At 40.4% G+C, this 14,157-nt stretch overlaps 1 protein-coding gene across 2 annotated transcripts in view; it reads right to left on the reverse strand.

The window, feature by feature from the left end:
• Positions 1-14,157, reverse strand: part of LOC126398025 (RNA-binding Raly-like protein) — a 153,288-nt gene that overhangs the window by 22,686 nt on the left and 116,445 nt on the right. For both annotated transcript variants that reach the window (XM_050057191.1, XM_050057190.1), the window contains exons 3-5: positions 8,611-8,686; positions 7,473-7,520; positions 4,529-4,704 (exon numbers count right to left, since the gene is read on the reverse strand). In XM_050057191.1, coding sequence (XP_049913148.1) covers positions 4,529-4,704; positions 7,473-7,520; positions 8,611-8,686 — 300 coding nt within the window. The remainder of the gene's footprint in view (positions 1-4,528; positions 4,705-7,472; positions 7,521-8,610; positions 8,687-14,157) is intronic.

Below are 14,157 nucleotides of genomic sequence, written 5' to 3' on the forward strand. Positions count from 1 at the left end.
TTCGATGGTGAACAATGTGTGATTCACAATGACAAAATTGTTGTTTATTTAAATGGAGTCTGGTGGTTTTGGCAATTGCAAAATTTGGGCTGTTTGTGGTTAAACAAAAAATGATCTTACATTTTAATAAAAATGTATCTTTCTATAGGGTCCTTTTCAGAATGTTGTCAGACATAAAGAATGACAATCCGAGCCCGTCAGTGGCAAGAGCAAGCACTTTTAGTAGACGTACATTGCTGTGTGCACACGCCCGAAGTGGTCAGATTGCAGGCTGTTTCGTCTCACTCAGTACTGGACCAATTTCAAAAATTGTTGTACCCATTAGTCGCTCTGACACAAAAACATGGGAAAAGGTTGTACAATGACAACGTTACCTTTTAAGAGGATTTTGTGAGTCCGATTTTTTAAGGCATAATGGAAGGAAATATCCGAGTACACACACTGAATACTACACACGCTAGATTCAACATTAAGGTCTTAAAAACGTCCTATTTTAACATGATAATGTTACATTCTCAATGCATCCTGTGATGAAATAGACATTGCAAAAAAAGAGCACCACTTTAAGATTCAGCCATCATTCAGAGACTTTCCTCAGCAAACAAAATAAGCAAAAAGCCATATCCCATCCACATAAACTGACAATCAACACAGACTACATTTACATGCAGAAAATATTCAAATCTTTTGCCCTTATATACTCCTTCTAAGCTTTATACAGGGCTGATGAAAACAAATATTCCACTAATATTCCTGTTTACATGCAGCCTTACATTCTCAGATTAATCTACTTCAACATTTATCATGTCAAAATATGGTGGATATACTTATTTAGTTCCTAAATAAGTAGAACCGCTAGAGCCACTTCAACCATTTTACTTCTTTATGTCAAAATATAATTTTTCCAACATTTTCTATTGGCAAGCTCGTTCATCCATGGGAACACAGTCTCCTTCATTCATTCCTTCAACCACCTTCTTGAAAAGGTTGCATTGTGATAATTCTGCATATCCAAAAACCTGTTGATATCTTTGAAGTCTTTCAAAGCATTTAAAAGTAGGTGTGTTTCTCCTTCAAAAAACATGGGCTGTCTCTTTTGGGCATGCATCTCCACTCCAGTCTTGCAAACTGCTAGCAAACTGGTTTGTGTATAACGCACAGAGCTGACTATAAAGAGACAAGCAGCTGTGTGTTGCAAACTGCTCTTTAAAACCCCAATTGAGACTCCTAAAACTGAGTATTACCCATGTTTTAATTGGAAAAAGCTACATTTGGAAGACAACCTAATGCATTTACCATTAATGAAGCTCGAGTGAAAGTTCAGACAGAAAGACAATACTTTTCATGCTCAGGCTGTAAGTTTCTTTCTCACCCTGCCATTCACTCCTTGCACACATGCTCACTTTCTGTCTCTAGGTGTCATTGTCTGGGTAGGTCAATTGAGTCATCAGCTGATTCACAATCAACCAATAGCAAAGCAAAACACCTTCTCTGTTAGCCTATCATCTTACTGCTCCTCATTTTAAATATGGTTCTTTGCCCTAGCTCTTTCTTGCTACCCTCCACCTCCCCATCACCACCTAGTCTTTACAGATTCATCAGCCTCATCCGCTTCAGCAGTCAGCAGCCTCAGAATCATCAGCCACCACCACTACCAATGTCTGGACTCCATGGGGGGGATTTATCCTGCTGCCGCTCAGATGTCCCTTGATGACAAAATATCTCCCTCTTAATCAGAACAAATCATCTGTTAATCTGTTCACTCATATTCTGTATTAAATATTATCTTTACTTCATTCTCCTGTCTCTCCTGATTGAAATAAATTTGTGACAACACTGTTGTTACAAATTACATTACATGACATTTTACAAGAAAATATTTCCATCATTGACGCTCAATATCTGTAGAGCACTGTATTAAGTTACTGCTAATGCGAACCAAACATTTCCTACTGCTGCATCTTCACAGTAAAAGCACTTAACTGGTGAATAATGAAGTAATCACAGGAAATGCAATGTGTTAGTGAGATTAGCACTACCACTCTGGTTCATCAAACATCCATCTACAAAACAAGACAACAGTCATTTTCAGCCTTGTTTTACAGCGATAAATTTAAAATATTGCAGGGAGCAATGGAACAATATGGCGCAGCCACAGTGAGCTACAGTTCCCTGCTGGCATTGGGATTAAATCCAAAACATCCAAAATAGGAACTTCTGTTTTTTGCTTTGACACCAAATCCTCTGCCATCATCTTGTCAGTAAACTCTCCTTACTTTTCATTCATCATTTGATCATTGAAATTTGACTCCTACTACTCTGTGGGCCGAATTCACAAAAGGATTGCGTGGCTTTTGCGGCCGCTAAACTGGTAAAAATGGAGCAAACAGATACGGTCTAATTCACAAAGCACGCGCAGAGGGTGAAATGCTCCACTAACTGCGCTGCCTAGCAGATTGCGTCTCGGTGCTCCGGTGTTATTTGCACGTATTTAAATGAGGTAATATGCATATATTACCTTTCTTTTACCTTTCTATGCAAATGAGCCTCATTGATAAACAACATCTAATTCACTAACACCAGCGCTAATACCCACACGCAGTTTGAGTGAAGTAAATAACGTCTTTAGAAAGCTGGTGCAAACTGGGCGCTCCTCTGTGGAAGCCTCTCGCCCAGACTTTCCAGTGATCGTGGCAGCAGTGATCGTCTGTTAAATCAGTCTGTAAATAATATTTTGACATTATTATTATAATCATTATTACTTTAATGGCATCCGAAGATATTGATGCGTTGAACAGGTGACAGTCTGCGGTCGTTCTCAAAACGCACTTCTGTCACGCACTTCAAAAGCAACTTTCAATAATTTATTTTACGAAACGGGGGAAACAAACGTGAACAAAAACGGTTCCATAATTCATATTAAATTCAAAAGATAACGAAAAAACAGCTACAAGTGAGAGGGAATAGTGATAAAGTGGTCAAACTTGGTCAAATCCACAGCCTCAACCCATCCGACACTGTTAGACTGACTCACCAGCAGACAGCACTACATGAGGGTATACAGTATTCAGTACTTTGCCAAACAAAGTCTGCCATTGTTCTGCCACGGTGTTCTTGGCGTAAAGCCAGCATTTATACTTTGCCATGTGACTAATTGCAATCAGGGGCAAATCAGGGGCAAACTGCACTCAGCTGCCAAACTTTGTAGGCGTGTTTGCCCTGGTATATCATTAGCGCAATATCCTTTGCGAATAGGACGTTAAGACGGAGCAAACTGCGGGTGCAAGTGAAGTGCAATTCAAGGTGCTATCAGCGGCCGCAGTTCATTCTTTGTGAATTCGGCCCTGTGTTGCAAGTCTGCTGCTGCTGTACAGAGCGGACACTTTCAGTTGGCCAACTATTACCAAACAACAGTAGACACGATGGGCAAGTAATGTAACCTGTGTATGCCTGGATATTGTGCATTCCAGTAACACTGACTGTTTGTATGACCTGTATCAAATTCAGACTTTAGTCATACTCAGAATAATATAGAATATTAGTGTGCGTTTAAACATAGTTATTGTGTGTCAAAGAAGGTTTTATGTATAAAACACGACATCTATTCATCCTTATGATCCATGCATCTGACAGCTGTTTCTCCTTTTCCCCCTCAAGTGAATTATTACTCGTACAGCCTGAGTGGTTTTAAAGCTGCCCGCACTGGCCCGCCCTGCTGTTGGGACAACCTTATTTTGCTGTCCAATCTATCTAGGCCAAAGTCAATACAAACAGTGATTTTTCACAGCACTGGCAGGGGCGAATTAGTCTCCCAAACATACAGCAGCACTGCATAGACAGAGGAGAGAATTCATTGACTCTGTCCAAAAAGAGGATGGGAGATGGGCTTTTTTTTTTTTGTTTTTTTTAACCAACTGCAACTGGGTCCTCCTCACAGACCTCACCAAGCTGCTCGCGCTGATAACACCGGCCTAGACAGGCAACAATGGAATAAACACTGTAGCCAATTACACAGGCTACGGATAGAGACTAACGTTTAGGAAAACACAGCTGACCACAGCTCCACAGAGATGGCCCCAATCTCACATTAATTACATTTAGGACCTTATAATGCATCACCAGTTAATCAGAGGAGCAAATGAGATCCAGATGGATCCTGGGTGACAGGAATAACACTGTTTGCTGAATGGGTGCCGCTCGCAAAGCTCGGATTATATTTGTGTTTGCGATTTAGTGTTTTGCTCTACATTGCAGTGTGGCTTGTTCTGAGCTGCTGGAGTGAATTAAATGGCTTTTTATAGTGGCGTGGTGTAAGTAGCACAGCTGAATCATGCCACCGCTCTTCCTCTCAGAGCTGTGGTTTTCACATTTGCATTAAGCCTTCATTTATTTTATTTTTTTTGAAAAGGACAGAATGCCTTTAGCGTAATTAGGCAGTGTTCTTTTGAAAAGTAAAAATTAAATAAAGTAAAATCTGAGTGGCCGAGTGTAAACACAAGATAAGTAAAAAGCACCTTATTGTACGTACGTTTGAGCCCGGAGGAGGATGTGGGAGGTCTGGAGGATGAAGAGGAGGAAGAGGAGGACGTCTTGATGGGGAAGGAGGTCTTCCCGCGGCGGGAGGAGGGAGCGATCACCCTGGAGCGCTTGAGGGGGATCACGGCTCTTGGTGGGGGGGCCACTCTGCCGTGGTAGTCAAAAAGCCTGAAGAAAAGAGAAGAACTAGAATATTACACTTCACTTCTTACCCTTTTTCTATAAGTCACTGTCTTTTCTAAGAGGCCCTAAAGCATTCAGAAAGTGTCCCTCTACTGGAGCTAAAAGGTTTTTCTGTTTCACCATCACCTATTTCTAAAGCCTATTACTGTATCTGTTCCCGGTATTGTATTTCAAGATAGATTTTCTCTGGATTTCTCTTGGTCCTTTCTCTCAAACGACACACATAAAACAAAAGGCAGACATTCCAGTTGAAATCTGCCACTATCCTTCTTTCTGTACGACTACCCAGGCCATCGTGTGCATGCAGATAATCCCTTCATATCTCTTGAAAGTGAAGAGGATGAAAAGAAGAGGGTGCTAAATGTCAAATGAAGGTGTCAGCTTTGACTGTTCTCGGTGACAGTAGACGTCTGTCACGGCTCTCAACAAGTTTGACATTTAGAAAATGTCTCCGCAGATAAGCAGTCAGATCACTGGTGGATAAATGAGAGAGGAAACGGGAGTTCCTTCATCAGCGTGTTTCAAGTTGCATGCTTGATCTGTTCAGCCGTTTTGACAAGTTGACTATTTAAAGGTGCCTCTGTGGGAAGGTTACTGAATTACATCTGACAAGGGACGACTTTTAATGAGGGAGTGTGACAAATCCAGAGGAGAGACCTATTGATCGTTAGCTAAACCACTCCCCTGAAGAGTGATTGTCCAATCATGGCTGTGGTCTGTCAGGCTTTAGATTTCTCTGCGTCATGTAAAAAGATTGATGCAACTTTTGAAAAGATTAGAGGGTGGTGTCTTTTATTTAGCCATTTCAAACCTAAAACAGAAGAGAAAATAATGGCTAAAGCTGTGTGTTTATCTGCCTTAACTAGACCTGCAATCGTCAACGTGTCTGGCTAACAAGGTCACTACAGTGGTAACTTGATAGTCAGTAGTAGTAACCGTTACTTCCATAGCTAAGGGGCACACCATTCACTAACTACATTAGTTTGTGGGGTAACAAGGTACATTAAAAAAAGCCCGGTTCACAATTAGCATATTCTTTGTGTATCTTTTCTCTGGCCCTTAGAAAGTGCACTAGGCTTCAAAGCCAATTTTTGGAGGGGCCAAACACTCAAATTACATCTGTCACGTGGTAAGGAGTGTGATTGGTTAGGGTGGGGGTAAAAATATCAGGGTAAGACAATCAGAGGCACAGTGTTAATTTCGTCATCATCAACGGCCTTTTTCTATGACAATGACAAGCTAAAAATAGATCTTGATAATAAAAACTAAGACAAAATCTATGCTTCATTTTTGTTGAGACGAGATGAGACGAGACGAAAACGTTAGAGGTGGACTATTGGACAGTGAAAGCCGAGAACGGCTGTGCTTGTAATTATCTTCAAATGCCGCATGGGCGACAGGCTGGTAAACTCCAGCAAATAGTCTACACCAGGACTTTACTAGCCAGCAAAAACACTCACACTGGAGCAGCCGTTGGTGCAAGTTGTGAGCTGTAATTCAGCAGTAAAGATTTAGCCATGTGTGTCTGACTGTGGATAGTGGAGCTGCTAAATGGATTTGTGGAGTTTGTTGGTTGCACCGCTGCCTGTTAGTCGCCGAATGGCAGCGGAGCAAGCAGCAACCGGCCGCGGGACTTTACAGCTGATCCCAGCAGGACTCCAATCAGTCCGGTCATGTTGCAGATTAAGAAGGAATTCAGGCTTTAATGAAGTTAGGAACAACACCTCCAGGTCCGTCACGTGATGCCATAGGGCCCAAAATTACTTTTTCCCATTGTCTTATATTGTGAAGGAAACATCTATAAATCAGCAGATAATTTTTTGAGGGACATTAACCTCCAAGTACAAAAATTCAAATAGCTCTTAATTAAATCATAATGTCCTAAAAATTGTATTATTCAGTTTTTCAATGAAGTTGTTTTTGATACTGTCATTCATATGAATAAGACCGAGACTGAGCGGTTGGGAGGCGGGGTTAAAGGAAATGCAATTGTGCTTGCGCTATAAGCCCTTGGAGGCAACTTTCAAACAAGTGAACGCGGCACTGCCTCCAACCCGGTTTCCAGTTTTCTTTATACGTCCATGGTGCAACAGAAAGAAGCTGGGCTGTTGAACCTCATGGTCGAATATTTAATCCTAACAATCCTTCTTCCCTGGTTGGTATTACAAGCGTCTCAGCTGTGATATTATGACTGTAGTGAGGGCTTCGCGTTTCTTCATGGATGGGTGACTGGTTGTCAGATCAGAGGTCTGATGTTTGGAGCAGCCAAGTGGTGTAGTAGGTAAGTTACTGGATGTCAGCTTTGACAGCAATATATACAGATGCTTCCAAACAGCCAGAGAAAAGATGGTGTGCAACATTAGGAGGCAAAGCCGACTGACTGAACGCCATGAATCTTTCAAACTGCAGGGAGAGTGTGTATTCTCAGGGCAACTGGCATTTGTTTTTGGGATAACAGGCTATTGGACAAATGGGCTGTCAGTCCCATGTGACATTTTCGGAGTTTAAGAGTCATGGAGCCATTGTAACGATGGCATGGCACCAACTTACGTTAGCTTTGTTAGCTAGCTAGCTACTGCTGATAAAATCCTCTATCAAAATTTAGTTACTAGTTAAAGCTTTTGTCTACCTTCCTCAAATTAAAAACCTTTTGATCATAAAACTACAAAGAATTTCGAGTGGTAAATCTGTGTGAGGCTAAAGGGTTCCTTGTTAAATCCCATATTAGATGACATAATGTGCATGGTACATACCTGCTGTAGAAATCATCCCTGTAGTACTCATAGTCAAATTCATAGCCGCTATGAAAGAGACAAACAGAGGGGGGAGAGGAGGGCGCAGAGAGACACAGATAAAGAAAAAGATGGGTTGTATAAAAACCAGCCATATTGGATCTGTCAAAAGTACACAGATCAAACTCAAGCTGTTTTGACTCGAACGGACACGCTCTAGTTAAAGCCTAAAGCTCACCGCAGGTTAAGTCTGAGCCAGGCTGGCATGCAAAGACCACAGATCAACAAAGAAAACAAAAAGTTTCAGGGGGAAAGATACAGTCAGAAATTGAAAGAAAAATCTTTTTTTTTTGGACCCTGGAGAGGAAAATCAATGTTAAGTACACGCTCAGGAAGGCAACTAATTTATAATTCAGGGAGAGCAATAAAATAAAGAGAAGAGGTGCAAAGAAGGAGCTGTTTTGAAATGTTGCTATTCTCACAGGAATTTTAATTAGGATTAATGTATTACTATTTCAATTTAGAGTGGTGTAGTGTTGGTTTTCGCCTCTCCTGTTCCTGTTCCATAATTACCATATTACATCCTGGGCTGTTTTCAGCTGCAGCTATAAAATGCAAATGAGGGTTTATAATAACACAATGCACAAACTAATAAATTAGTAAAATAACACGTGCGATGCAACAAACCAACAATTCAAAAAGGCGAAAATTAGTGGGAATGTAAACTCTGCCAATGGACAAACTACCAGAGTACACAGGAAAGTGTCCCAGTGAATGAGGAAACATGTCAGCCCCTCTGTCACACTAGACTGCAGTAAACAAGCACTGCTTTGATCTGTTTGTGACCAGGAGATGTGTATGGGCCAGAAAATCAGGGTCATGCTTAATGAAGCTTATACAACAGCATCTCCTTTGAGCTTTTACGGGCCTGTGCCGAACAAACTCCAGTCATGGCTGAGAAATGTGGAGAGCATTAAAAAGTCAATTAGAAATTCAAGGTTCAAAAGAAAAGGGAAAAATGAGCATAATAGGAATCCTCCTATTCAAAATATTACCCCACATTTACATCAGCGGAAGCAGCAGGATGTGAAAGATAATTACCATTTATGGCTGCAACTTTTCATGTGAAGGAGTGTGTTGTAAGGAGAGCAAATCTTACCTATAAACAGCTGAGAGCGGCCGTTTGGAGCCGGCTTTGGGCCTGTACGGCTTGGGTTCACCCGCCATGTTTATGTCTGCAAAAACACAAACACAGAGACGAATCACGTGTTAGTCATACATAAATAAAGACTGGCTAACACTTCAATTAGCATTTATTAGCAGTTAATAGACGTAACATAGTATATTACTTTGAAAAACATCTTAAAGTGTTTAGTATTTGTGAAAGACTATAACTTTGCATTGTGGCATCCGTATTGACAATATTATGGAGGCAAAGAAATGATGAAACCATTTGACTTTAATTATGTCTGAATTACTTTATTTGATTTATATTTCTACATTTGAAAATTATTGAACCAACACCAGGTTTTTGAATATTGGACACTTTCAATCTGAATTTGTGAACCTGAAAAAAAGAAAAAAACAAAAACAAAAACAAAACAAGGTTGTATGTAGGGTTGTTGTTTTTTTCCAGGAAAAAACAAAACAAACAAACAAACAAAAAAAACGGGTGGTAATTTTTAATCAGACAAATTCACATTAGGTATTCAGTCCCTAATAAGATTCAAATACAGCTTTTTATTTGCTCCCATACAATCCAATATTACATAGATACTATTATATTAAGTGATCTTCATTTCTTATATGAAGAGTGAATTATTTCTTTTGTGAGGCTAGAGTGCAGGACTGTTAAATATACATTCATTCAAAGACATTCATTACATTCATGCCCTTGCTTAACGAGTTTAAACAATGCTGTTAAAGCCACCAGGAACTCTGTAGTTCCCTGTATACTGGAGTTTTGCTATTGGGTATTTGTGGCGGCTTTCTGTGATGGCACACCAGAATTGACGCGTTTGACGTCAACCAGCCAACGTTAAAGCAGGGAGATTAATTTATCGACTTTTTTCTGTTGGATTTGCTTCATTTTTGTTCATCATTTCTGTTTTCTAAATGCTTTACCTGTGCTTGTGTGATAGAAATGTTTTCTACTGACACTTTTTGTGCTGAGTTTGAAATAAAGATTAAAAAAAAGGAAGGGGAGAGAGACCATATCAATGGAGGAGCAACTAGTGTGACTAGTATGGCTACAGCTATGGTGGAAAATCCTAAGACGCATTCAAGTAAGGGTTCTGGAGTAGATACTCGAGGAAAAAAGAAACTTCAGTGAAAAGATTAAAGTAAAAAAACACTTGAAGATAGCGCTCCTGAGGGCGTAGGAGATGCAGCAAGCTCACCTAAAGGCATACCTCATGAAGAGTGTTTATGTTATTACCCTACTAACTACCAGAGCGAGGAGACAAAAGCTCCACACTCCAGCTTTAAATTCACAAATTACATTTTTGTCTTTCTAAATGAAGTACTTAACATTTTTATCATTAATTTACAAATAAATACATTCCACATACTCTCAATGATGACCAGGCATGGATGAAGGCCATGAGGTGTGGATGAAAGCGACAATTTCAATGTAGTAAGTGGATACTGAGTTAAAAATTGTAGAATAAGAGTCAAGAGTGAACCTCAACATCTCTTCATGAGCTCTGGTCACATTTACAGGCAGGTAGTAAATGTTTTATAATGTCTGAAATCACATACTAATAAATATATTATAGCCCTGGTGTATTATGGTAATGTATAATAGTTTCATAAATCAGTTAAAAAATTTCCTAAAATCTGCTTACAAAAACATTATCGTGTTTCTGTATTAAATGTGTATATAATGATTATTAATGCTAAATAAGATGGTTAAAGTAAAGTGTCACTATTCATATGAATTCTTGAATATTCTCTGCTGAACAGTGCCCGACAGTATGAGGGGTATTATAGGATTTCATTCACTGCCTATCGACACCGATGTTTCCCTCGCTGCAGCGCAACCTAATTTAAAGACGAGAACTGTGTCAATAAAAGTGAAACAGCTTCCTTTCTTCAAACAGAGTGACGGCTCCTGATGGTGGTGATGGTGCTGCATTATAGCTCAAAGCAGCGCCTGAACACAAGGGAGTGTACTGTAAAAGCACTGCTTCATAATGAAAGAGAGTAAAATATCAACTCAAGCTTCTCTGGAAGCTCCGTGCCATTTCCATTGTAAAACTGAACTTTTCATGAGACATTTAAATAAGCAACGCACAGAGCTGCGGTGCTGTGGGACACATCCACTAATGTCAAGGTGTGCCGCCACAGCCAATTTTCTGAGGCAAGACCGGAGACCTTGCTGCTGTGCACTGGAAAGATTACAAAATGAAATTCTTGTTGCGAGGCAGGAGAGAATCCTTGAACACATAAAAACAATGGAAAAGAATAAGCATACAAAGAAAAACCGCAACAAAAGCTGGATGTTCCGGGAACATTGATTTATAGCCGGCTGTTGTTTTTTTGAGTAAAAGAAAAAATGTTACCATCAGGTGTACAGTTTTGTGAGCAAGCCAGTCAGTGATGCGGAATTTTTTCCAATCGCTATCTGTGCATTGCCAAGGGTGTTGCAAGGTCCTTGTGTTTTTTTGTGAACAGTCTGAGTGGCTTCCGGGAGAGGAGCCAGTGGGTCAAAACAAGCACCCAGTCCAAAGTAAAACACTCGAAAGTGCGAGGATAACAGTCCAGAAACTTTATGGATGCCGACGTGAGGCTATATCCAAGAAGTTAAGTAGAGAATGTTGCAGGAGAAAAACTGAGCTTTAGTAGCACTCACATCCTTATCCGAAGTCAGGTACGAGCTATACAAACATCATTTCCACAACAGATGAATAAACGGCGCAGGGGATTTTAAAGAATATGGATCGCTCCAAGTGAGAAAAAGCTTAGAAATACTTTCTGACCAAAGGCAGAGAATACTCCCATCATCTGCTTTTTTATATCTTCATGATATCACAGAAGCCTTCCTGCATGCAGCGAGGTGTTCAGAAGGGCCATTTCATACACCGAGGACAATATACCAACCAGCAAGGTGCCCTTGAGACGAAACCGAATCCAAGTCTCGGCCAAGTGCCTCATGGGTATATAGATCACTTTAAAGGCACTTTCTGACAAATTGTTGTTTCTTGCATGAAGTCATGTCCTCGCAATCATTTTGTCCCTTTCAGCAACAAACATTTGCTTGAATAATGTATGCGTTCGCCTTGCCTTGCCGTGCCTTGCCATCCCCCCGTCCCTTCCCCTCCAAATACCAAACAAGTGGAAGCGCCCCAATCCCCGAGAGTGGAACAGCACTGGGGTGAAAATAAGCTTCAGGCAAACTCTTGCCTCCTTCTCCCAGTGGCTGCTCTCACGAGAAATAGGATTAAACCCTGCTCTGTTTGTATACCGCCTACTTAGACATGCTAAAACACAGACTTTTTACGCAGAGCTGCATGACCAAATGAGTGTATAAATGTGTGTATCGGCGTGTGTGTGCATGTCAGGATTGACCGTGATGCTGATTAGTCTGCATCAATCCTGCTCAATATAACTGGCATCTAAATTCATGAGCAATCTAAAAATCCCTGACCCCAGATCTTCTTTTTTCAAACACAGGCGATGTTACTATGTTTTCTGTTGAGCCAAATTCTTGCTTTTCTGTCTTAAACCTGGTAAGTACTGCATCTGCCAGAGAAGAGGTTCAGCTCGCTTTGATTGAGACTGGCAGGATAAGTCTGGTTCAAGTGTTGAGTCGACTGGAGCGATCAATACCACATTTTCAGCTTGGTGAAAGTTCAGTTTAGAGCTAAAAGTCATAGATGATCTATCAACTATTCAATCCACAGGGATTGTAGATAACTAATACACTGTCTCTTTTCAAGAAAAAATGTCAAACATTTGTGACCAGCTTCTTAATTGTGTCTATTTTTCTTTGTGTTTCTCCATTTTTTTTTTTATCATTGTAAATAGAAAATCTTCGGGTTTTTGGACAGTTGGTCAAAACAAAACATCTGAAGGTGTCACCTCCAACCAAATACCAAATGCCAAACAATAGGTCCCTTTGACTCAGAATACTGCGACCTAACTGTTTATTAACTGGCTTGGTTACACTTGGTTTTACTGTTTAAAACTTTTGGGAAATAGTTCTTTCTGGCTGGTAATGTTACGTCCAACCCCGAGATTTATGTGATGAAATATCAGCTTTTGTCATCCCAAAGAAGATTTAGGGTGCTTTCAGACCTACAGTTTGCTTGCTTTGGTCTGAATCAGGGACTAGTTTTGTTACAAAGCTGCATTAAAGCTTAGAGTTGGTTGGTGCTCTCACGGCAGCATTTACAAGTGGACCAAATCAAGTGCCTTGCATCAAAAAGCTACTCTTGATTGGTCAGAATTTCCATGCAGGGAAAATCCAGGAAGTAAACAAAACGTTGAAGAAGAGTACACTTGCAAGATAAATGCAAGTCTTTCTCATGTCACAATGGAGGGACAACTATGCAGGTTGATTTTAGCGCTGGTCATCGTGGACTATATTGCTGTCAGTGTTCATTTAGTCAAACCATACAATTTGAAAACGAGGCACGGCTCCAACTAGAAAACAATGTTTTAATGCATTGGATGTGCTGAATGTGCATATTAACCTATGGGCCCGAACGACGCATAGTGCGTCCAAATTCACACCTGTTCTTCTCCGTGGATTTTCTCCACGACCGTGCGTCATAGCGAGAAGCCACGCATATCACGTTAAACTACTTGTTGTCAGTAGTCCAGTGTTTTCATAGCGGAAAAAAATGATAAAGTTACACTAAAATCATGAATAACAGAGCCTTCATACAGCTCTGCACACACATTACTCTTGGATGGATTACTCGCGAATGCAGGCTCGCACAGAAATGCCACGCATATCACATGAAAGCGCAGGACTAGAGCTTTGATACCACACACATTGTGCTGTCATCCCATCATGCCATAAATTCAGATTAATTGTCTACAAAATAAAAACCTGACGAATTTCTTTACAATCCATCATACAGATCTTGTTATCAGTCACTTTATATAGTGAGGAATATCCTATCTTACCACGTCTTAGGCTTGNCAATAATGAAAAAATACTGGCAATCATGTCCGCCTGGCACAAACCACATGTTTTGGACAGCTGTGAAGTGACAGAATGTCCCACCATCATGGTTCTTATATTGCCAGGTTCCAGAGAGTCTCCCCTCTTCATATATGGCAGAATATGTCTTTTTCCAGCTTGCTATGGTGAGATACATGTAAAAATGTAAGAATGTATTCACACGGATTTGTTTTTTTCATTGATATAAAAATTAATACAAAATACAGGCACATAGTAGGACATGGAATGATGGCAAATCTGGTTAGCCCAGATTGTCCTGAAAAAAAAACAACAAGATATAGCATGTGTATGTAGCCTTTACAATGACTGTGATATGAGCTTAAAAGTAAAGGCAGTAAAAATACCCCAAAAATGCCTAGGGCCCATAGGGTTAAGGCAGTACAGGAGGAGGCGCACATTAATAATCCTAATGCGTAATGTGACTGCAGTTGGTTCAGATCGAGGTCGGAACTTGTTCTCACCACTAACGAACCAAACCAGAGTACATTTGTAACCGGACCCAGACCACCTCTT

Source organism: Epinephelus moara, chromosome 11 (genome assembly GCF_006386435.1).
Source record: "Epinephelus moara isolate mb chromosome 11, YSFRI_EMoa_1.0, whole genome shotgun sequence".
NCBI lineage: Eukaryota > Metazoa > Chordata > Actinopteri > Perciformes > Serranidae > Epinephelus > Epinephelus moara.